We start from the raw sequence: 26078 nt of genomic DNA, 5'->3' as shown, positions 1-26078 counted from the left end.
TGCACAGATGGATCAAGCACTGGTTGTCGGGTAGACTGCAGAGGGTTGGAGTAAAGGGTCAATACTCTGACTGGCGGGGAGTCACGAGCGGTGTGCCACAGGGATCGGTGCTGGGGCCTTTACTCTTTAACATATTCATCAATGACCTGGAAAAGGAGGCAAAATGTGAGGTTATAAAATTCGCAGACGATAACAAACTGTGCGGCAGAGTTAGGACCAGGGAGGAGTGTGAGGACATGCAAAGGGACCTGGACAAGCTGGAAGACTGGGCAAACAAATGGCAAATGCGCTTCAACGTGGACAAATGCAAGGTCATGCATATAGGGAAAAAGAACCCGTTGTTCAACTACAAATTGGGGGGGGTATTGTTGGGAGACAGCAGACTCGAGAGAGACTTGGGTGTACTGGTGGATGCATCACTGAAGCCATCTGCACAGTGCGCAGCAGCCTCGAAAAAAGCCAACAGGATGCTGGGAATCATAAAGAAGGGCATAGCAACTAGAACACGGGAAGTCATCATGCCATTATATCGAGCGATGGTGCGTCCACATTTAGAATACTGCGTTCAGTATTGGTCGCCGCACCTCAAGAAGGACATGGCGGTACTTGAGAGAGTCCAAAGGAGAGCAACGAAAATGGTAAGAGGGCTGGAACACTGCTCATACGCCGAGAGGCTGAATAGGCTGGGGCTCTTCTCTCTGGAGAAAAGGAGACTCAGGGGAGATATGATAGAGACCTTCAAGATCATGAGGGGCATAGAGAGGGTGGATAGGGACAGATTCTTCAGACTGAAGGGGACAGCAAATACGAGGGGGCATTCTGAGAAACTGAAGGGAGACAGGTTCAAAACAAATGCAAGGAAGTTTTTTTTCACCCAAAGGGTCGTGGACACTTAGAATGCGCTACCGAAGGAAGTGATCAGGCAGAGTACGGTACAAGGATTCAAACAGGGATTGGATGGATTCCTGAGGGATAAAGGGATCGTGGGATACTGAGGGAGGAGCTGGGATGTAACACAAGTATAGGAAGTTAACCAGGAAATGAGTATAAACCAACCAGGTCGTGCATGTGCAAAACCGGAGGGCTAGGACTTCGATAGGAAGGCAGGACTTAAATGGGAAACCAAGGTGGCAAGGGAGCCCCTTCTGATGATTCAGACAGGTCTTGACCTGTTTGGGCCGTCGCGGGAGCGGACTGCTGGGCAGGATGGACCTGTGGTCTGACCCGGCAGAGGCACTGCTTATGTTCTTATGTTCTTATGTCAAAACGTTTGCGGGACCCTGGCATTAAATATAGATTGCTGACAGTTATTGTATGTTTTATCAGTGCTAAGGAATGATTCTATAATTTATGCAAACAAATTAATTCTGGGACCATTCTATAAGTTGGTGCTTAGAGGAAGATGTTCATCAAAGGCTTCATTAATTGATGGGCTCCTAAGTTCGATAGAGTTTAACTTCAGGGGGACATACAGATGAGCAGAGCATAGGTGCCCTGTCCTCAGTTCCTGCGGGGGAGGGAAGGTGTCAACAGCCACTCTTTTGCTCTTGTTATGCTCGGGCTCGGTAACTGTCAGCGGTGCAGTATCAGGCCGGTTCGATCCCTTGTCTTCACATTGGAATTGATGGCTGAGTTCACACCTTTATTTCTATTTGTCAGTGAAGCCCTAGGAGGTGGAGGGCCCCTTCCCCCCCAAGACCAAACTTTCCACATCATGTGTACAACATATGTAATGGAAGTACGGTATTATGCTGTTTTGATCAACTTCTGATCATTGGCATTTCCACTTTATGTACTGAGATATTTTGACTCCTAAGGCAGGCGGTTGAACCGCTGAAACACAACTTGGTGTCAAGCCATTTTTTATCCCTTATTGAATAAACCTGGTTTAATATTTCAGGATCATTGTCTTGAACCTCTTGTATGAGGAAAGACTAAAATGGTTAGGGCTCTTCAGCTTGGAAAAGAAACGGCTGAGGGGAGATATGATCAAAGTCTACAAAATCCTGAGTGGAGTAGAACGGATATAAGTGGATCGATTTTTCGCACTGTCAAAAATTACAAAGACTAGGGGACACTTGATGAAGTTACAGGGAAATACTTTTAAAACCAATTGGAGGAAATTTTTTTTCACTCAGAGAATAGTTAAGCTCTGGTGGTAAGAGTAGAGAGCGTAGCTGGTTTTAAGAAAGGTATGGACAAGTTCCTGGAGGAAAAGTTCATAGTCTGTTATTGAGGAAGACATGGGGGAAGCCACTGCTTGCCCTGGATCAGTAGCAAGGAATATTGCTACACCTTGGGTTTTGGCCAGGTACTAGTGACCTGGATTAGCCACCGTGAGAACGGGCTACTAGGTTTGATGGACCATAGGTCAAACCCAGTGGGGCTATTCTTATGACTCTACTTTTTGCCTGCTGTTTGTGACTGATCATGGGGTCTCCATTCTTTTGTGGCTTTCTTTCTTTTTCTCAAAGCATAAGTGGGCGGGCCCGGCAATGGTCAGCAAAATGCTGAGCTCTGCTGGCTGAAAATTGACCCATAGTTTATAGAACACTATCAGTTCCATATCGATTGGCGCAATTATGGAGTGCTAAGCATGGGCATACCAATGACAACTTAAGATTGACATCTACAAAATCCTGAGTGGAGTAGAATGGGTACAAGTGGATCGATTTTTTCACTCCGTCAAAAATTACAGAGACTAGGGGGACACTCGATGAAATTACAGGGAAATATTTTTAAAAACAATAGGAGGACATTTTTTTTTCACTCAAAGAATAGTTAAGCTCTGGAACACATTGCCAGAGGTTGTGGTAAGAGCGGATAGCGTAGCTGGTTTTAAGAAAGGTTTGGACAATTTTCTGGAGGAAAAGTCCATAATCTATTATTGAGAAAGACATGGGGGAAGCCACTGCTTGCCCTGGATCAGTAGCCTGGAATGTTGCTACTCCTTGGGATTCTGGAATCATGCTACCCTTTGTGGATTCTGCATGGAATGTTGCTACTTCTTGGGTTTTGGACGGGTACTAGGGACCTGGATTGGCCACTGAGAGAACGGACTGCTGGGCTTGATGGACCATTGGTCTGACCCAGTAAGGCTATTCTTATGTTCTTAAGCTAGTATTCTATAGTGGAATCGTGGCACTAGGATGACATCAGAGGAGGGGCAGGACCGCGACGGAGGAAACAGCTCCGAAGCCGTACAAAGATTGCTAGCACTGCGATCTTGTTTCCAGGCTGTTCCTCAAAGATAAACAGTGCGGGGAGGCCGGGGAGGGGAAGTGAGCAGTTCTTCGGGGTGGGGGGTGGGTCAGGCAGGCAGGCCTTCAGGGGTGGGATGCAGGCTTTTAAGGGAGGGACAGGCCTTCAGGGGGATAGGCCTTCAAGGGAGGAACAGGCCTTTAGGGGGGACAGGCAGGCCTTCAGGGGTGGGATGCAGACCTTTAAGGTGGGGACAGGCCTTTAAGGGGGGGACAAGCCTTTAAGGGGGGACAAGCCTTCAAGGGGGAAACAGGCCTTTAGGGGTGACAGACTTTCAGGTGAGGGGGCCCTGGCGTAGAAGTACACGGAGGGAGGGAAGGGGGGGTTCAAAGAGATATGCATATGCTGGACTTTGGGGAGGAAGAAATGGGTCTGAAATAGAGGAGATGGAGAGAGATGATGGATAATGGGATTTAGGGAGGGAAGGAACAGAAAGGGAGAGAAGTTAGACACAAGGAATGGTGTGGAGGGAGGGGTATAGAGATACTGGATAGGAAGGTAGTTGGGAAAAGAAAGGGAGAGATGGTGGATCCTGGAGTGGTGGGGAAGGAGGGAGAGATGCTGGATGAAAGGGTAGTTGAGAAAAGGTGGATCTGTGGAGGGAGACGAAAAAAAGGAAAGATGCCAGACCTCCAGGGGAGGGAAGGGAAATGGAAGGGGGGACAGAGATAGAAGATGGATGGTTAGCAGGGAGAAAGAAGGAGACCCTGGCAAGCAATTTATCAGAAGACAACCAGAGCCTGAGACCAACAAAATTTGAATAATGACCAGACATCAAAAGGTAGAAAAGCTAATTTTATTTTCTGTTTTGTTATTACAATATGTCAGATTTGAAATGTGTATCCTGCCAGAGTTGGTGTTAGACCGCAAATGTGAGCTAGGATTTAACAGAGAGAGGAAAAGTCTTTTTTGTTTGTTTATTTTGTTTACACCATAGCACCAGTGTGGTTAGGAGAAGGCAAAGGTGGTGAAGAGGCTATAAAATAAACCCATGAGGATGTTTGAAAAAAAACACCCAATTGGGCTGGAAAATCGAATCGAATCGAAAAACCAATTCAATAGGCTGAATCGAATCAAATTTTTTTTCCCTGAATCGGGCAGCACTAACACCGGCCCTGTCCTCTGGCGATATGTTCCAGAGCTTAACTATTCACTGAGTGAAAAAATATTTTTTCCTATTGGTTTTAAAAGTATTTCCTTGTAATTTCATCAAGTGTCCCCTAATCTTTGTAATTTTTGACGGAGTGAAAAATCGATCCACTTGTACACGTTCTACTCCACTCAGAATTTTGTAGACTTCAATCATATCTCCCCTCAGCCATCTCTTTTCCAAGCTAAAGAGTCCAAACCTCTCTAGTCTTTCCTCATATGATAGGAGTTCCATCCCCTTTATCATCTTGGTTACTTTTCTTTGAATCTTTTCTAATTCCGGGATATCTTTTTTTGTGACACGGTGACCAGAATTGAATGCAATACTCCATACACACCACCCTCCCCCAGAAAGAAACAAATTTTCCCAGAATCGATATGGCAAACAGCATAACATGAAAATTTTCAAGTGTCATATCTCTCCCTAGTATTTAACTTCCATGTCTCTGAATTTAATACTTGTAAAGATACCTCTCCGTTGTCTTCACCTTTCATTGTCCAACCATATTGCATATACTGTTCAATTCTAGGAGCTATATTGGAAAAAACGGGAGTCTTTGCACATTGTAACCTCTTTTGAAAAACTAACAAAAAAGTTTTGTTGTACATGAATCTTTGAAGCCACACAGCACGGGCTCTTTCTTCAGATGTATGCTAGGACAGCATTTTGCGGTCTCTTTGAAGTTAGCTCATACCTTTTTAATTAATAACTGAAGCCAACTTGCATTTCAAGATTGTATTTCTCTGTCACCAGAGAAATCTAATGACTGGATTTATGAAAAGACACTACTGCATGTTAATGCAGGTCCAAGTTTATGTAGTGGGACCGATACACTGCTACTATGAATTAATGGCAGCATATTCTTCAGACTGTGGGGAACCACAAGTACAAGGGGTCACTCGGAGAAATTGAGAGGGGACAGGTTTAGAACAAATTCGAGGAAGTTCTTTTTTACCCAGAGGGTGGTGGAAACGCGCTTCCGGAGGTTGTGATAGGCCAGAGCACTACTATAAAATTTGCAGACGACACTAAACTCTGTAGAAGGGTTAGAACTACGGAAGAGTGTGAGGACCTACAAAGGGACCTAAACAAACTGGAGGAGTGGGCAAATAAATGGCAGATGAAATTCAATGTAGGGAAATGCAAGGTCATGCATATAGGGAGAAAGAACCCGATGTACAGCTACCAAATGGGGGGATTAGTATTAGAGGGAAGTAACCTTGAAAGAGATTTGGGTGTACTGGTGGATACAACAATGAAGCCAACGGCGCAATGCGCAGCAGCCGCGACGAAGGCAAACAGAATGTTGGGTATTATTAAAAATGGTATTACGACCAGAACAAAAGAGGTCATCCTGCCGTTGTATCGGGCAATGGTGTGCCCGCACCTGGAGTACTGTGTTCAATATTGGTCACCGTACCTTAAGAAGGATATGGCAATACTTGAGAGGGTCCAGAGGAGAGCGACACGAATGATTAAGGGCATGGAAAACCTTTCATACACTGAAAGATTGGAGAGGCTGGAGCTCTTCTCACTGGAAAAGCGGAGACTCAGAGGAGACATGATAGAAACCTACAAGATCATGAAGGGCGTAGAGAAAGTAGAGAGAGATAGATTCTTCAGATTTTCAAAACATAAAAGAACAAGAGGGCATTCGGAAAAATTGGAAGAGGATAGATTCAAAACAAATGCTAGGAAGTTTTTCTTTACTCAGCGGGTGGTGGACACCTGGAATGCGCTTCCAGAGGACATAATAGGGCAGAGTACGGTACTGGGGTTTAAGAAAGGATTGGACAATTTCCTGTTGGAAAAGGGGATAGAGGGGTATAGATAGAGGATTACTGCACAGGTCCTGGACCTGTTGGGCCACCGCGTGAGCGGACTGCTGGGCACGATGGACCTCAGGTCTGACTCGGCAGAGGCATTGCTTATGAAAAAAAAAAAAAAAAAAAAGGAAGGTTTAGATAGGTTCCTAAAGGATGAGGGGATTGAGGGTTACAGATAGATGTAGAGGTAGGTTACAGAAATGGTTAGGAACCACTTCACAGGTCACAGACCTGATGGGCTGCCGCGGGAGCGGACCGCTGGGCGTGATGGACCTCTGGTCTGACCCAGTGGTGGCAACTTCTTATGTTCTTATATGCTCTAGGCTTAAGTTTGTATCTGAGGCAATGGAGTGTGAATTGAATTGCCAAGGTCACAAGGAATGTCAACAAGATTTGAACCCTGGCTTTGCCAGCTCTCTGTTCATTGCACTAACCATCTCCTCAACTTGTAGTGAAAAGTTTCCAGCAAAGATAATAATTTCAAAATAATGTAGCGACAACCATGCAAGGATTTTATAGCACTTTTCAACTTTTTATTCATCAGGGTTTGGGTCTCATTAGTGGGGTATTCGGCAGTTGTAAGTTTAGTGGGGGTTTCCCCACATACACCCCCCCCCTCAGAGCGCTAACAAGAAGTGTTTTAAGGCAGAGCGCATAAGTCCTGGGCGGGATTGTTGGCGCGGTTTTGTCACCGGATTTACAGGACCCTACCAGATAAGTGACCTCTAGTGCAGAGGTTCTCAATTTTGTCCTGGAGGACCATCAGTCAGTCAGGTTTTTGGGATAGCTCTAATAAATATGCACGAGACAGATTTACATATAATGGAGGTGACAGGCATGCAAGTCTGCCCTATGCATATTCATTAGGGCTATCTTGAAAACCTGACTGGCTGGCGGTCCTCCAGGACAGGGTTGGGAACCACTTGGTCCAGTTGTGAGTAAATTTGCTGCAAGGTTTGGTCATACAGGTTGGAGTTTTTTTATGCCAATGACTACCTAAACTGGTCTCCCTACCTAAAGAAGGATATAACCCTACTGGAGAGGGTGCAAAGGTGAGCCACGAAGCTAGTTAAAGGTATCGAGAATTTGAGCTACAAAGAACGCCTCGGAAAACTGGGATTGTTCACCCTCGAGAAGAGAAGACTGCGAGGGGACATGATAGAGACTTTTAAAATACTAAAAGGATTTGACATAAGCGTTATACTACTTATGGTTATGACTTGTCACTTTATTCTGAGACTTTTTTCTCCACCTGCTACCGTTGCAGATAGACTGTTATTCACTCTCTCTGTGGTTTCAGTCCTTTTCAACAGTAAAGTAGAGTTAATATTACTGCACGGTCATTCATTTAAAAAAAAAAAGAAAATTGGCCATTTTATGGCTGCAGCAAAAATGACCTTAGTGTGAGGGAAAAACCCACAGAAGGGCACAGGGCACACTAAGGCCAGTTTTTGTCACAGCCTAGTAAAAGGATTAAGCGAGAATTTATAGGAATGTATGTACACTTCTCCCTCTGTATTCGCGGTTTCAGCAAACGCAGTTTCGATTATTCGCGGTTTTTAGCTTGCTGGCTCCTCCCCCCCTCCCCCCAATTACATCAGCTTACATAGAGAAATTGCTGATTCCAAACATTTACAGAGAAAATTGCAGATTCCTGGCACTTTCTTCACCGTGTTTTGCCTCTCAATCGGGAACAGGTCAGGTCTTCCACCATGTTATTCGCGGCTTCACCATATTCACAAGGGTTTTTAATAGGAAACAGTGAATAACATATGAAAAAGTTATTTGCGGGTCTATTAATCCCCTATCACGGCGAATACGGAGGGAGAAGAGTATGTAAATATTGCAAATCCATAGCACACATCTTTAAAAGCATAGCACGTACAGTTTTTTGTTTTCTTTCAAGTGCTGTGCGAGTACTTCAGTAAACAGTTACACTCCGAACTGCTCACTTAGTGGCCTTTGTCTATCTGCAAACTATCAGCATTTAACGCTGTGCAATTTCTTATGCACTATAAAGCCGCCTGATTAAGTTTTGTGAGGTATAAAATTGAAAGTACAAAAGGGCTGTTTTCTCTAGAGCTGTTAACCTTTCTGTCTAATACATAAGCATGGTTCTAACAAAGAACAGTGGAAAATTGAGTCTTGCTTTCTTCGGTTTTGCTTCAGTCTATAAAGTGCTTAGGACTCCTTTTAAGTTTCAAGTTTCAAGTTTATTAAAATATTTGATTGAACGCTTTTCAGAATACAAAGCGTTTTACAAAGACACAAACCGCAGTAGAGCTTTTGACCGCGGGCCGGCGAGATAAATGCTCCAATGCTCATAGCAATTGAATGAACGTCGGAGCATTTACCTCGCTGGCCCGCGGTAAAGAGCTCTACTGCGGTTTGTTAAAAGGAGCCCTCAGCACAGAAAAAAAAAAAAAAAAAGAGTATGCAAGCATTATTGCTCCACTCACAGAACAGAGGATATTATCATTATCTCCCTCTGTTATATTTCTTTGCACCGCACCTTGTTTTCAACTGTTTCGTAGAGAGCTGCTGATTGTTGGAAAAGGAACGTGTTCAGTTTTGGAGACCGTATCTGGCGAAGGACACAAAAAGGCTTGAAGCGGTCCAGAGGAGGGCGACGAAAATGATAGGAGGTTTGCGCCAAAAGACGTATGAGGAGAGACTGGAAGCCCTGAATATGTATACCTTAGAGCAGGGGTGTCAAAGTCGGTCCTTGAGGGCTGCGATCCAGTCGGGTTTTCAGGATTTCCCCAATAAATATGCATGAGATCTATTTGCATGTACTGCTTTCATTGTATGCTAATAGATCTCATGCATATTTATTGGGGAAATCCTGAAAACCTAACTGGATTGTGGCCCTTAAGAACCGACTTTGACACCTGTGCCTTAGAGGAAAGGAGGGACAGGGGAGATATGATTCAGAAGTTCAAATACTTGAAGGGTATTAACATAGAACAAAATCTTTTCCAGAGAAAGGAAAATGGTAAAACCAAAGGACATAATTTGAGGTCAAGGGGTGGTAGACTCAAGAGCAAAGTAAGGAAATTCTTCTTTATGGAGAGGGTGGTGAATGCATGGAATGTGCTCCGGAGAGAGGTGGTGGAGAGGAAAACGGTGACGGAGTTCAAAAAAGTGTGGGATGAACACGTGGAGGGGCATAATTGAATGGGACGTCTAAGTCCGTTTACGTCCATCTTGCAAGTCGTCCAAAGTTAAAAAGAGCTTAAGACACATTTTCGAAAGAGACGTCCAACTTTTTTTTACTTTCGAAAATCGTCTAATTATACATCCTGCCGATCTGATCGTCCAAGCCGCTAAATCCTCCATCTTTATACCACATTTCCGTCCAAGTCCAAAATGCCTAGAACAATTCCTGTTGGACGTGGGAGGGGTCTGCAAAGTGATGGACTGAACACCCAGACATGGCACCTAAATAGTGGGGTACCTTAAAGGGCACTGCTGTGAACTTCACATAAAGGGTGTCTTGGCTTCTCCTCACTACAGCTCACTTATAAGTGACGGTGAGCCCCCCAAACCACCTCCAGAATCCCCTAGACCCACTTATCTACCACCCCAATAGCCCTTATGGCTGTGGCTAGGTTCTTGTGACCTGGATTGGCCACCGTGAGAACGGGCTACTGTTCTTATGTTCATTTTCAAAAAAGAAAAACATCCCAAAAGTCGCTTAAAGTGGCAGATGGATGTTTTTCTCCCCTAACCCTTCCAATTCACTATTTTCAAAACCTATTTTCTAGATGGATTTCTATGCTGTTGGTCAGTGGTTCATCTAGATCGCAAGGGGGTGTGTTAGAGGCGTGGTGTGGGCGGGACTAGGGCTGACCTATGACTTGGATGTTTGTTCGTTTTTGCCCTAATCAAACATTTAAGAATATAGCCAGGGCACAATTTGGATGTTTAGGGCCACACCTGTTTTAATCTAATATAATAAAACACTAGGCCGTGCATGCACACTTCCTATGTGTGCGCCGGTTTTCCGTGAGCTGTAGCGACACATAGGAAGTGCGCATGCGTGGCTTACGGTCTGTCCTGTTGAAAGACGCAGTGGTGGCTAGTCGCACGATCTCCGCCAGCGTTCCCTCCCTTCCTGTAAGTTGGCCGTCCCCGCCGCCGTCGTTCCCTTGCGTTCCCTTACAGTAACTTTGCCGTTGCCGCCTCTCCGCTCTCTCTCTTCCTCCCCCCCCGAGACGGATGTCGACCGCGGCGGCCCGAGTCGGATGTTGGCCGCGGCGGCACAAGAATGCAGGGTGGAAGAGATGCTTGCGCTGGGTAGAAGAGGTGCTCGCGCCGGCGCAAACAGGTGGCTGAGGCGCGCAGCCAGTCTGGGAGAAGAAGATGTGCATGATGAGCTCGCTGGCCAGAGACGAGGCGCCCACTGTCCCCGCAGGAAAGGTTCCTCGGCCAAGAACACAGCAGCCCGGCCCGCCAACAGACCACCACGTGCCTGCATCAAAATCTTCAGCAAGACTGCTGGAAGGGGGCGGAGCTCCTCTTTTGAGTCTGCCCTGGCAGGGAGAAGAGGTACTACTAGACAGGGGGGATCAGGTAAGGGGTGCTGCTGCACAGGGGGGAGGTAATTCTAGCACCCGTTAATGTAACGGGCTAAAAAACTAGTAAAGAATAAGTGGCAATAAGGTACCCAAACTGACTAGGTGACCACTGGAGGGATATAAACATGACTCCCCTCCCCCACACACACACTTCACCAGTAGTCACTGACCCCTCTGCCACCCCGCAAAGATGTGAATGAAATAGTCCATATCTGCCTGTATGATAGCTTCAGATATCATGGTCAGTCTTTGTAGGGCAGCGAGCAAGTTTCTGGAGTAGCCTAGCGGGTGATGTAGTCAACCATATCCCACTCTATCTACTACACTTATGGTGTAATCTGTGAGCCTTCCAAAATCTCAAATCCCACTGTACCTACAAATAGGTGATACCTGCAGGCATAAGGCAGTTGGGACCAGTAGATTTTCAATGGGATTTGGGGGGCTCACCATACACTATAACGGGGTTATGGTGAAATGTGCACCCGGGACCTATTATGTGAAGTCCACTGCAGTGCCCCCTGAAATGCCCCACTACTCTGCTGGGGTGTCTTTGGGGCCAGTCTATTACAAAAACTGGCCCCTCCTACATCCCAGTGGCTGGGTTTCTATATTTTTCTTTTGGATGTGTTGTTTTTGGGGGTTTTTTCCCCCCAAAAACGGTTCAAAAAGATAGATTCACAGAGGGTAGATGAAGATCATAAGAATAGCCTTACTGGGTCTGACCAAAGGTCCATCGAGCCTAGTACCCTGTTCTCACGGTGGCCAATCCAGGTCACTAGTACCTGGCCAAAACCCAATGAGAGCAACATTCCAGCATCTCAAAGAATAGCAACATTCCAGAGCTGAGATTGTGATGTCATAATGCCTCATTCCACAGTGCCTGAGAGCCAAAATCATCAGTGATGTTACAGTGGCTTAATTGTCCTTTAAGAGCATAAGAATAGCCATACTGGGTCAGACCAGTTTAAGTAGTTTAAGTTTAAGTATTAGTGTTTATAGGTTCTGTGATTTAGAGTGCAAGTTTATATTTATGGGTCAGGTTAGAAAAGGAGCAAAGTTGGTGATATATAGAAAACTTATGCATGTCATTTAGGCATAAACAAAATGGATAATGCCAGTGTGGCGACCACAGATACTGGCACTGAATTTGTTAAACACTGCAGTTGGCGTTAACTAAGCCAGTTCCAGTACCAGCACAATGTCGACCCCCAATGTTGACATTCTGGCAGTAATGCAAGTTCATGCAATGAAATTCCTTGCTGGCTTCGAGGATCTACTGTACAGCTAGAGTTTACGAAAGAGCTCTTTTAGAATAAAAGGATACAGTCCATCAAGCCCAGTAGTCAATTCTCACGGTGGCCAATCCAGGTCACTAGTGCCTGGCCAAACCCCAAGGAGTAGCAATATTCCAGCATCTCAAAGAATAGCAACATTCCAGAACCCCAATGAGAGCAACATTCCAGAGCTGAGATTGTGATGTCATAATGCCTCATTCCACATTGCCTCAGAGCCAACCTCATCAGTGATGTTACAATGGCTTGATTGCCCTATACTTGGCTCACGTAAGAACATAAGAACGGCCATACTTGGGCAGACCAATGGTCCATCTAGCCCGGTAGCCCATCCTCACTGTGGCCAATCCAGGTCACTAGTACCTGGCCAAAACCCAAAGAGTAGCAACATTCCATGCAAAAAAGCACATTTTTGAAAAAACAAGATAGACGTTTTGAAAACGGTCATATTTTCTACTGGATTTTTGTGCGTGTTCCGCAAAATGTCTAAATTTGGATTTAGAGATCATATCGAAAATGCCCCTCCACATAAACTGTAAGCACATTCTGTAGCCAAAGTTCTAGTGCGCATCCCTTCATATGATGTATTTCCATAATAGTCTCATTCTGTTCTCAATGCTACTAACCAATGATATTTTTCAGAGAGATATTTGTTCCAACTCAGGATGATATGCAGGGCAACTGATGAACATATAGGGCTAAACTGAGTAAATGTCACACAAATTGAGGGTGCCGAAAAAATGAGTGCTAAGCACTGTTCTAACCTGAGCCACAAATATAAACTTGCACTCTAAATCACAGAAGGGCTCCTTTTACCAAGGTGCGGTACGCGGTTAACACGTGGAATACCGCGCGTTCAACCGCCTGCCGCGCTAGTCGCTATTGCCTCCATTGATGAGGCGTTAGTTTTTTGGCTTGCCACGAGGGTTAGCACATGATGAAATGTCCAACGCGCTAACCCCCGTAGCGCGCCTTGGTAAAAGGAGCCCTAAGGCCCTCTTTTACAAAGGTGCGCTAAGCGTTTTAGCGTAGATTTAGTGCGCGCTAAATCAATGTGTGCGCTAACTGCCAGTGCGTCCATAGGATAACATGCACACGTTAGTGTTTAGCGCATGTTTAGCGTGCGCTAAAAAGCTTAGCGCACGTTTGTAAAAGAGGGGGCAACACTTAAACTACATAATAAAACTTTTTTGTGCATAAAGTGCTCAGACCTTACCCACGTGCTCAATAAGTTCGAGCAAAGGTAGCAACGGGACCATCCTAGCACTTTATAAGTCCCGTACCGCCAGAAAATATCAAAGAAAATGTTTTATACTTAGCTTACGGCTCCTTTTACTAAGATGCGCTACGCTTTCTAGCGTGCGCTAACCACACGCTAAACATGTTAGTCTGTGGACACGTTGGCGGTTAACGCACGCGTAGATTTATCGTGCGCTAAACGTGTGCTAAAACGCTTAGGGCACCTTAGTAAAACAGGGGGTTAGTGTGGTAAAAGCTGAAACTTTGTAACATTCGGCGGTCTCCCAGATTGCAACGAACCCTTGTGAAATAACTAATAATACCAAACAGAAACTGCTTCCCAAAATCCCAGAGGGGGGGTCGATGTTTGGTATTATTAGTTATTTCACAAGGGTTCATAAGAACATAAGCCTCCGCTGGGTCAGACCTGAGGTCCATCGTGCCCAGCAGTCCGCTCACGCGGCGGCCCAACAGATCCAGGACCTGTGCAGTGATCCTCTATTTATACCCTTTTATCCCCCTTTCCAGCAGGAAATTGTCCAATCCTTTCTTGAACCCCAGTACCGTACTCTGCCCTATTACTCCCTCTGGAATCTCATTGGCTAAGGCTCTTAACATTTGCATCTCCTCTTCCTATAGGCTAAGGCTCTTTGCACCTGCATTGTGATGTCATAGAGCTTTATGGTTATAGAAACCTAGAAACATGATGGCAGATAAAGGCCAAATGGTCCATCCGCACCATCCACTATCTCCTCCTCTTCCATAAGAACATAAGAACATAAGCAATGCCTCCGCTGGGTCAGACCTGAGGTCCATCGTGCCCAGCAGTCCGCTCACGCGGCGGCCCAACAGGTCCTGGACCTGTGCAGTGATCCTCTATTTATACCCTTCTATCCCCCTTTCCAGCAGGAAATTGTCCAATCCTTTCTTGAACCCCAGTACCGTACTCTGCCCTATTACTCCCTCTGGAAGCGCATTCCAGGTGTCCACCACACGTTGGGTAAAGAAGAACTTCCTGGCATTCGTTTTGAATCTGTCCCCTTTCAACTTTTCCGAATGCCCTCTTGTCCTCCTATTTTTCGAAAGTTTGAAGAATCTGTCCCTCTCTACTCTCTCTATGCCCTTCATGATCTTGTAAGTCTCTATCATATCCCCTCTAAGTCTCCTCTTCTCCAGGAAAAAGAGACCCAGTTTCTCCAATCTCTCAGCGTATGAAAGGTTTTCCATCCCCTTTATCAGACGCGTTGCACTCTGGGAGACCGAGTTTCAGCTTTTACCACACTGGCGGTACGGGACTTACAAAGTGCTAGGATAGTCCCGTTGCTACCTTTGCTCGAGCTTATTGAGCACATGGGCCTAAGCCAGTGGTTCTTAACCTTGTTGGAGGTACTGAACCCCACCAGTTTCATATGCGTGTTCACCGAACCCTTCTTTATTGGAAAAATAAAATATGATTTGTACAAATTCAAAAAATAGGTATACAGTGAGGGAAAAAATAATATCAATTTTGAAAACAAAAAAGTTCTCCTATATTTCGAATAATAATAACATAATAATGAAATTTACTGCAAATCAGTGTGACGTCTGCTGTTGATTGATAGATCAAGAAACCGAGTACACGATCAGTCTTGATCAAAATCACTGAATAACTGATAGATGATTGAACGTGACCGAAGCACTATATGAGTCGGAGGTGTGTTTTGACCTCCACCGAACCCGCGAGACTGACTCACCAAACCCCTGGGGTTCGGTCGAACCCAGGTTAAGAACCACTGGCCTAAGCACTTTAGGCACAAAAAATTTTTTATTATGTAGTTTAAGTATTAGTGTTTATAGGTTCTGTGATTTAGAGTGCAAGTTTATATTTATGGGTCAGGTTAGAAAAGGAGCATGGTTGGTGATATCTAGAAAACTTATGCATGTCATTTAGGCATAAACAAAATGGATAATGCCAGTGTGGCGACCACAGATACTGGCACTGAATTTGTTAAACACTGCAGTTGGCGTTTAATTAAGCCAGTTCCAGTACCAGCACAATGTCGACCCCCAATGTTGACATTCTGGCAGTAATGCAAGTTCATGCAATGAAATTCCTTGCTGGCTTCGAGGATCTAGTGTACAGCTAGAGTTTACGAAAGAGCTTTTTAGAATAGAAGGATACAGTCTACCACTGCATCCGCCAAACAGTGTACAAAGGACAGGTCTGTGTAATACATAGAGGGTCGTCCTTCTCCGAGCCAGCAATCAGTCTGTTCTCAAAGGCAGTGCTGTAATGATTTCCCCCCCCCCCCTCGTTTGAACACTGCATTTTAAAATTTTGAATAAAAAAGGAAAATGAAAACAAGTCAGAGACAAGTGAGATTTTAGTAACAAAACAGGTTTTGGGCTGGAAGCCATACTTTCCTGGACAACCCTCTAAAGCATACTGGAAGTGAAAAATGGCGCATGAGGCCCAAATGCCCTCGGCTTTTCACACACGCTTCACAGGTTTAGCGCATATGCAGGGCCCCACAGGAAGGCTTTCTGCGTTCCTTTCTTTCTTATTCATTGAACGTATCATACCCTGGCCATTAAATCTCAAATGGAATTAAGAAAGTAGCGGTATTCTCTCACGCCAGATCCATGGTTATTTAGCATATGAAAGCCCGAGTGATTGTTCGAAGTAACAATTGGGAGAACAATACATGAAAAAAAGAATTTCCAGTTGCTGACACCTGGGAACCAGGGTTGCTATTTATTTATTTTAAAGAAAAAGCTATTTGGTTTGGTAGGGGGTGGGAGAGGATTGGGACTTATATACTGCCTTTTTGTAGTTACAACCACACTCAAAGTAGTTTATATCCAGGTACTTCAAGCATTTTCCCTGTCTGTCCCAGTGGGCTCACAATCTTTCTAATGTACCTGGGGCAATGGAGGGATTAAGTGACTTGCCCAGGGTCACAAGGAGCAGCATAGGTTTGAACCCACAACCCCAGGGTGCTGAGGCTGTAGCTTTAACCACTGCACCATTCTGGAAATCGAAATGTATTAGAAGTGAGTCAAGTAAAGGACAATCAAGCCATTGTGACATCACTGATGAGGTTAGCTCTTATTGGAGGAATGAGGCATTGTGACATCACAGTATCAGCTCTGGTTACCAGAAACTTTTCATACTATTTATTCAGTTTTCTATACCGTTCTCCCAGGGGAGCTCAGAACGGTTTACGTGAATTTATTCAGGTACTCAAGCATTTTTTCCCTTTCTGTCCCAGTGGGCTCACAATCTATCTAATGTACCTGGGGCAGTGGAGGATTGCCCAGGGTCAGAAGGAGCAATGCAGGATTCGAACCCACAACCTCAGGGTGCTGAGAATCCTATCATTCTCTTTGCAAGAAACTCCCCAACCCTATATGTCCTGTCTGTCCAAATTAGATTGTAAACTTTTCTGAGTAGGGGCCGTCTATTGCTTATTAGATGTACAGCGCTGCGTACACCTTTCAGCACTATAGAAATTATTCATAGTAGTAGTCTAACCACTAAACCACACTGGCAGAAACAGTGATACTGGAAGAATGCAAGCCTTCTCGGAAAGCATATAATAATAATAATAATAAATTTATTCTTTTATACCACCATTACCCAAGAGTTCTAGGCGGTTTACACCGTAAGAAACTGAACAATCAGCGAAGTACATACATATCATAAGATAAAACTAGAATTAAAATTAGAAAAGTAATTACAATGTTAAAAAGGCCTAATTATGTGATAAATTTGTCAAACAAAGCAGACTTTACTAATTTTCGAAAAGAACAGTAAGACATGGCTTGATAAAGACATTCTTTGAGCCAACATTGTAGTTTGCCTGCCTGAAACTCTAGGGTCCTTTCAAAAAAGGTCTTATATCTCACACCATTTGGCTTAGGATAAGTAAATAAGCTGGAACGTCTTGTAGTCCTTGATGGTCTATAAAATTCAAAGCGAGGGGACAAATAAATTGGAGACTCCTGAAATCAGCTTGAAACAAATACAAGAAAACTTAAATAGTATTCTTGCTTCCAATGCTAGCCAATACAATAATCGATAATATGGGCTTAAATGGTCGTTCTTCTTCAGACCATATAGGGGTAATTCGCTACAGGAAACCTAAAGTTAGATGTTGGATGATATGCGCTAAGCATGAATTCTGTAAGGATAATTGTGCGTGCAATTACCATTCTAGAATACTAGCGTAATTCCACAGATATGCGCTTAACTTTAGGCATGAGACTTATGCTGACTCATGGCTGGGGTACATGGCCACATTTAACTGTAGGCCGATAGGTGCATAACTCATTCTGCGAGCACATGTAAGTGCTAGATAAGTACCTGACCCGCCTTTGTCCCGCCCAGATCCGTGCCTCTCTTGCAGTTGAGCATAGTGGATTTTGTGTGTGCAATTTGCAGCACGCCAACTTAGACCAATTATGTGCATAACTGCTAACTAATACCAGTGAAGACCAATTACATACAGGCAGATCCCCGGGTTAAGAACGAGTTATATTTTCAAAGCTGTTCTTAAGTCGGAATTGTATGTAGCTCGGAACTTATAGATTTTTGGGTTCTTGCTGCTTACCTCTGCTCCCAGCCAAAAAAAAAAAGCCAACTGTCCCTACCAGTGTTGCCTCTAAGGTACAGCATGCACTGTTCTTAATGTGGCCCTGCATCATTCCTGAATCTGCTGCAGGAGAAGTGTAGGAGTCTATGCCACCGGAAATACTGCTCAGTGACATCAAATGAAGCCTCAACCGCGTTCTTAAATACGAGTCGTACTTAAGTCGGGTGTCTGTAACTCGGGAACTGCCTGTATAGGCAATAATTGGTACATTGCATTACGTTAGTGTCTTCTATCCCGCCCATACCTTTCAGTTCTAGGCGGTTTACACAAGAGTTGGCCTGGGCATTTCCAGGGAGAATATACATGGTTAATAGATGTAGTATGCGTCGGGGTCTGTGGAGGATCAATCAGGTTTAGTTAGATCATTTGAAAAATTTCTTGACTAGAAAAGCTTTAAGTTGTTTCTTGAATGTTTTGCAGTTGGGCGTCATAGTCAGCAGATTGGAGAGGTGGCGGTCTAGTTTCGCTGCTCTGGTGGCTAATAGTCCGTCATATATTTTTTTGCTTTGTATACCTTTGATTTGGGTGGGGTGTGTGAAATTTGCAGGAGTTCTCTTTGGTCTAGATGTGTTTTTCCTGATTAGGTGGTTGCTCAGATAGCTTGGTCCGTTTCCATTTAGGGCTTTGAATAGGGTGCAGTAGAATTTGTATTAATAATAATAATAATAATAACAGTTTATATACCGCAATACTGTTAAGTTCGATGCGGTTTACAATAGATTAAGCGAGGTACAAATTGATTGAATTTAAGAGGGGGGAAGAGGAGAGTTAATAGGACCAGAATGCGTTGTTGAGGAGAAAGAGATTAATAGGACAGAGGAATCACTATGGAGGAGAAAGAAGATGAGTGGGTCAGTTGTCTAGATACTTTAGGAACAGTTGAGTTTTTAGACATTTTCTGAATTCCTCATAAGTAGTGGGCGAAAGCAGTTGATCTAGGTCTTTACCCCACAATGCTGCTTGATGTGAAAGAAGGTGTTCATGGTGTTTTTTCAGTTTACAACCTCTAACTGGGGGAAGTAGGAATGAGAGCTTCTCTTGTGTCTGTTGGCAGAGAAGGAGAAAAGGTCAATTATGTATTTAGGGGCAAGTCCATTTAGCGCTTTAAAGCAGAAGCAGGCGAATTTAAACTTTATGCGTGCTTCCATCGGTAGCCAATGTAACTGCCGGTAGTAGGGTGATACATGATCGAATTTCTTTAGTCCGAAGATTAATTTGACCCCTGCATTTTGCATTAGTTATACACATCACATTTTTTTTTGGGAAATAGCTAAGTAGGCGATGTTACAGTAGTCAAGTTGACTTAGTACAAGGGATTGGACCAGGGTTCTAAATGCCGACGTATCGAAATAAGCTTTAATGGATCTTGGACTGGGAGCCAGTGTGAATCTCGGAAAGCGGTGGTGATGTGGTCATATTTTTTCAGCAAGTAAATCAGTCTAAGAGCTGTATTTTGGACTGTTTGTAATTGTTTTAGCATGTTGCTTGGGCATGACAGTAGTCCAGGAGTCCTAGGATTAGCGCTTGTACCAAGAGTTTGAATTGTTCGTTGTTGAAGTATTTTCAGATTTGCCTTAGGTTACGAATGCCTTCTGGATCGTTTTGCTGATTTGAAGTTGTCTATCATTATTCCCAGCAGTTTTAGGTTGGGTTGCATGGAGTATGTGATGGAGTCTATTTCTAGGTTTGTTATGGTTGGGGTTTTTTTTTTTTTTTTAGACAAACTGTCGGGTTTTGAAAACCAGTCCGGATACTCAGACAGCTCTCTAAAACGTGTACATGTCCGGGTAAATCCGGACAGCTGGTGAACCTACTGGGGAGGAGCCTGAGATTATGTGGGCACCATTAACAAGAACTTTCGGCAGTTGGAACCCAAGCACAGTACAGGGTAAAGCTTTGGATTCTTGCCCAGAAATAGCTAAGAAGAAAAATTTAAAAATTTAAATTGAATCAGGTTGGGCAGACTGGATGGACCATTCGGGTCTTTATCTGCCGTCATCTACTATGTTACTATTTAACTTGGACTCTATTGAATAAAGGTTAACTTACAAGTGAACACAATTTTAACATGTACAATAGTGGCTTGTTGCGCCTGCTAAAATGTTAGCGTGAATAGCTAAAATGTGTGATATCTACATGAGAGTATACTGTATATACAAATAAGATTTTAGTTGGTTTAAAGGTAAATAAATAAACCATAACGTGGTATAAACTATCACAGTGGTGGCCAAAAATACCAGAGGCAGGTGGCATCTTATAGATTAACCAATTTATTGAGGCATAAGGTTTGGAAGACCAGGGTCCATTTCAACAGATGCATGAATGTTCTTTAAGGTAAAGGGGATGGGACTTCATATATTGCTTTTTCTGTGTGGTTGCAATCAAAGCCCTTTGCATATTTTAGACAGGTACTTATTTTGAACCTGGGGCAATAAAGTCTTTCCAGAGAAAGGAAAATGGCAAAATCAGAGGACATAATTTGAGGTTGAGGGGTGCGAGACTCAAGAGCAATGTAAAAAAATTCTTCCTTACGGAGAGGGTGGTGGATGCTGGAATGCGCTCCCGAGAGAGGTGGTGGAGATGAAAACGGTGACGGAGTTAAAAAAGCATGGGATGAACACAGAGGATCTAGAATCAGAAAGGATAGTAAATATTGAAGAACTAAGGCTAGTACTGGGCAGACTTGCATGGTCTGTGTCTGTATATGGCCATTGGGTGGAGGGTGGGCTGGGGAGGGCTTCAACGGCTGGGAGGGTGTAGATGGACTGGAGTGAGCTTTGACGGAGACTTCAGTAGTTGGAACCTAAAAACAGTACCGGGCAGAGCTCTGGATTCTTGCCCAGAAATAGCTAAGAAGAAGAAAAAAAAGAACCCCAACAAATTTTTAGATTGAATCAGGTTGGGCAGACTAGATGGACCATTTGGGTCTTTATCTGCCATCATCTACAATGTTACTATGTTATGTTACTATATGACTTGCCAAGAGCCACAAGGAGCTGCAGTTGGAATCAAACTCACAACCTCAGGGTGCTGAGAGAACTGCTCTAACCACTAGGCCACTTCTGTGGAGCCTGCTAAAGCACCTCATTTAACATCTGCTCAGCCCAGGTGTTCAATGTGGGATGTTCAGATCGCCAAAACAAATCTCCCTTGGTGACTGGCCAGAATTGAAAAGTCTGTTAGCATGAGATATTTCATCCCTTAGCACACCCTGGCATCATCCAACATCCGTGTCCTCCTTAAGTCAGTCCCCCTAAGGCTAGACCTTCCAAGTCCTAAAGGTTTTCCTCCAGAGTGCTTTCTTATCTGTTCAGAAAGTCATCAGTTTAGAAGATCTTCACTATCACTTCACAAAAATCCTCCTGACAATATAGCTGCTAATATGCAAATGAAGTCACTAGATGACCTTTACAGAGGAAAAGATGACGGGGAGTTTGACCACTGGTGGGTTAATTTAAGGTGAATTGTGGGAGTCTTGCTGTGCAGAGTGGTAGATCTTGATGTGTTGGAGTGAAGGAGGTTGTAGATGTGCCTCAGTGAGGGAGGGGGGGGGGAGTCTGCCCAGATTTCTGGCCTTTTCTCTTTAGGATGGTTAACATAGAAACATGCTGGTAGATAAAGGCCAAATGGTCCATCCAGTCTGCCCATTCGCTGCATCCACAAATGTTAATTTGCATAGTAATACTGTGCACACACTGTTAAGGATAATTTTTTATCATGCACTCAATAACATTTATTATATAGCATGCTAAGTTCCACTGTAGTACGATTGATGAATTTTTACCAACATGCATGCGTGGAGGGGCATAATCGAAAGGGACATCTAAGTCCGTTTATGTCCATATCGCAAGTCGTCCAAAGTTAAAAAGAGCCTAAGACACATTTTCGAAAGATACGTCCAACTGTTTTTTTACTTTCGAAAATCGTCTAATTATACATCCTGCCGATCTGATCGTCCAAGCCACTAAATCGTCTATCTTTATACCACATTTCCATCCAACATTCCGTCCAAGTCCAAAACGCCTAGAACAAGCCCTGTTGGACGTGGGAGGGGTCTGCAAAATGATGGACTGCACACCCAGACATGCCACCTAAATAGTGGGGTACCTTACAGGGCACTGCTGTGAACTTCACAAAAAGGGTGCCATGGCTTCTCCTCACTACAGCTCCCTTATAGGTCATGGTGAGCCCCCCAAACCACCTCCAGAACCCTCTAGACCCACTTATGTACCACCCCAATAGCTCTTATGGCTGCAGGAGCTACTGATATGCCAGTAAGAAAGGGTTTTGGAGGTGTATAGGGCAGTGCACATGTTTCATATCAATCCAGTGATTACAGGGGCTTATGGGCATGGATCCTCCTCTCTATGGGTCCCTAACCCACCCCCAAGATGACTTAAGCTGCCTCTGGGCTGGACAACTAGGCTTTTCTATGCCAGGCGGCCAGGTGATGATGGTCTGGAGGCTAAAATTTAAAGTTGTGAATAAAATTTTTATGGGGGGGGAGGTTGGTGATCACTGGGGTAGTGTGTGGGGGTCTGTGTTATGTGTTTTCAGTGCTTATCTGGTGAGTTTAGGTGGGTTTTTGTGACTTAGACCATGTTTTGTGACTTAGACCATGGTCTAAGTCACAACATCCAAGTTCCGTCTAGGCTCTGTTGTTAAACTTTCGGTTATACATGCTGTACGACTAAGTCTAAGCCAGCCCACGTTCCGCCCAACTCCCGCCCTCGACACACCTCCCGAAATGCCCCATTTAGCTTTGGACATTGAGCAGCACTATGAAGGCCTAGGTTGTTTTTAAATACGTCCAAAACCCGATTTTATTATTGGCGCTTGGATGTTTTTGAGAAATGTTCATCCAAGTGCCGACTTAGGCCGGTTTTTGGACGTTTTTCTCTTTCGATTATGAGCCCCTAAGTGTTTTTAGTGCAAAGTTTATTGTAGCAGCTTCCTAATAATATCAGGACCCAAAATATGTAAACAAAATACAAATTTAATTAATTAATTTTACCCACATCAGATTCCCTGACACACTAGGTGGGATGTGAATACTCTGAAAGGTGGGATTTATCTTTGAAGCTATGTCCATGGTTCCCAAACCCCCAGCCAATCAAGTTTGCAGGATATCCTCCACATTAAGTGTGCATGAAAGAAGTTCGCATGCACCAAAAGCAAGGCATTCAGATCTGTCTCATGAATATTCATTGCAGACTTCCTGAAACTAACCTGCCTGGGGGTCCCACAGGACTGGTTTGGGAGCCACTATGAATGTCCTTTTGTAACCCGTTCTGAGCTGTTAGGAGGATGGGATAGAAATCTAAATAAATAAATGTATATCCTCAGGTTTACATGTGGTATTTGTTTTATTTCTTGCATTCTTGGGACTTTATTACTAATTACATATTTTTGTCTTATAGATTTGGCATATGGATACTATACACAACACCAGAAATTCACTGATGAAACTGATTGGTCCTACACAGGCAAGTATCGTCTCGTGATTTTTCATCTAAGTAGCCTGCATAATTATGGCATGATGATAAATTTTCTAGTGCAGGGGTCGGCAACCTGTGGGTCGCGAGCCACTTGCGGCATTTCTTGCACGTGACTGCTACTCTCCAGGACCCGACCCTTTAATCTCTCTCCCCCAACCCCACAATCCTCCCCACCCCCACCCGAAACTACCGAGGTACCTGGTGGTCCAGTGGGAGTCTTTGTGGCAGGAGTACAGTCCTATTGCTCCTGCCTCCTCACGGCTGCCTTCTAAAATAGCTACCACGACCTCTCGTAGCTGCATTTTCTATAGTACTGCGAACTGTCACGAGAGGTCGCGGCAGTCATTTTAGAAGGCAGCCATGAGTGAGAGGGCCATGCTCCTGCCACAAAGACTCCCACAGAACCTCCAGGTACCTCAGTAGGACCAGGGGGGTGGGGGGGGAGAATTGTAGGATTGGTAGGGAGATTAAAAGAGTCAGAGCCTGGAGAGGGGAGAGAACGTTGGCTATGGTTTGGGGGAGGGAGTAAGGGGAGAAGTAGAGAGACCTGAGAGGGGTTGGAGGGGACAGAAGCTACACCTTGCGGCTCTTTGTTAATCTTCGGTCAAACATTTTGGATAAATTGTCTCTTTGCTGTAAAAAGGTTGCCGACAACTGTCCTAGTGCAAGAGAGTACTGTAGTATATAGTTCTGCTACTAGCATAGAAGGATTTGCTTTGGAAGCAGTATCTTCCTTTTGATATTAATCATTATGAAACTATGGCAGCCTGACTCCTGGAGGTGGTATGAAATGACTAGAAAGTCCATGGGTAAAACAGTAACTACTTAAGTCACAATAACATCAGCTACTGAAAATGATCTCCTTTATTATACTATGGTACAGTAAGGTGCAAATTCTATAAGTGGCGTCCCAATTGTAGGCGGTGGTAGGCATCTTACCACAGTTTAACCAGCCAATCGAGATGAATGTATAAAAAAAAAATACCTGGAGGCAGGCTGCTTACATACATTGTAAGTGCTTTTGCGAGCCTCAGAAGGTGCTTAGTACCACTTAAGCTTGCCCAAGTTTAGACATGGGTGTGGTTTCACCCGGAAGTGGCCTTAGGCAGCTCTAGGTGTCTCCCTAGGGCCGCAATAGGTACCTGAAATGTAGGTCATCAAAATGCTGACCTACATTTCAAATAGACGCAGCCGCTGAACTGATCGTGGCAAGGGAATCTCCCTATTACTACAACCAATGTTCTCTCTAAGCTGCATATCTGTGCTGCCGCACACCTTCCTTCATCCCACAGTGCACCAGTCACTGATTGCCGCTCACATGGGAGAGCTCTGCACATCCACCAGTCAAAGAGACAGAGCTGGAACTTGATGGCCAATCAGGAGCACTTTTACAAGGAAGTGCTCCTGATTGGCCATCAAGTTCCAGCTCTGTCTCCCTGAATGATGAATTTGAAGAGCTTTCCCAGTAGTGAACCTCATCCTTCAGACCTTCTCTCAAGAATCCCGTCACCAATCTCGGCTCTGCCTTTCACTGGCTCACATTACAGGCTCATTGCAGCTGTGCTGATGATTTACCACAATGGGAGAGACTGGGAGAGCTTGAAACAGACAGCCACAGAGCTGTGATGCACCATAACTCTGCAGCTCCAGACTGCACTTTATCGACAAGTCTATCCCATGCCGGGTTCGCAAGCTCATTGAGATTCTCAGGCCTGCCCAGTCTCTCCCGCCATGGTAATATTTTGCACAGCCACAGTGAGTCTGTGAGGTGAGGCAGTGAAAGGCAGACTCCAACATGGCGGATGTACCATGGCATCCGAAAGAGGCAGGCACTACAGGAAGAGCGCCACTGAATATCCGTGGGTAGCACCTAAGTCAAAACCAGCTAATTTGTTGACGATTTGGGCACTGTTCCCTCTACACTGAGTGGGTGCCCTCCAACTGCATTGCTACCAGTAGGAGGTGGTGCTTCAATATTGTTTTCAATCACTAGGAAAAGGATCCCTGGAGTATTGTAGGGATTTGCCTGTCTCTCACTATTGAAAATGTGATGGTGAAACAGCATCCCCTACTGGTAAGACTGTAGGTGGAGGACTCCCGCTCAGCTTAGAGGAAACAGAGGGTTCAGGAGCAGAATTAAGTGCTGATTTTCAGTTCTTAACTTCATAAATAGGACCACATAAAATGCAGTCCTGTCTTTATGAGGTTTATCTTATGTGCTGCATTCTAAGTGCTTTGAAAATGAGCCCTTAACCACTTAAATGTTGGTTGGCTGCATATGCCTAGATATTCAGTGCAAGTGCCTGGAAATGGCAGCAGGTTGAATATTTACCCCTTTAAAATTAATCTTTCCAAAGGTGCATTTAGTTTTGGGAGTATAGACAACATGTGTAAGTTGATATTTTCAGTTGGGTGCTCCTCATTGGCCACTTGCAGAATAGGAATTGCAAAGTATGCCTGCCATTTGTCAGTCCTTTCAGCTAATTCTCAAAGAACCCAAGTAGTTTTCCTATGAAAATTAGCTACAAGATATGTGCACTTTGCAACTGAGCAAGTTATTCAGAATGACTTCTCTATGACTTATCTTTCTCCTAAGAA

The 26078-nt window shown here is 44.3% G+C and overlaps 1 protein-coding gene across 3 annotated transcripts in view; it reads left to right on the top strand.

The window, feature by feature from the left end:
* PTPRZ1 (protein tyrosine phosphatase receptor type Z1) overlaps positions 1 to 26078 on the top strand; it is a 269276-nt gene that overhangs the window by 57680 nt on the left and 185518 nt on the right. For all 3 annotated transcript variants that reach the window (XM_033958764.1, XM_033958765.1, XM_033958763.1), the window contains exon 2: positions 23403 to 23468. In XM_033958764.1, coding sequence (XP_033814655.1) covers positions 23403 to 23468 — 66 coding nt within the window. The remainder of the gene's footprint in view (positions 1 to 23402; positions 23469 to 26078) is intronic.

The sequence above is a fragment of the Geotrypetes seraphini genome, chromosome 9, assembly GCF_902459505.1.
Source record: "Geotrypetes seraphini chromosome 9, aGeoSer1.1, whole genome shotgun sequence".
NCBI lineage: Eukaryota > Metazoa > Chordata > Amphibia > Gymnophiona > Dermophiidae > Geotrypetes > Geotrypetes seraphini.
This window is presented reverse-complemented; position numbering and strand designations above follow the sequence as displayed.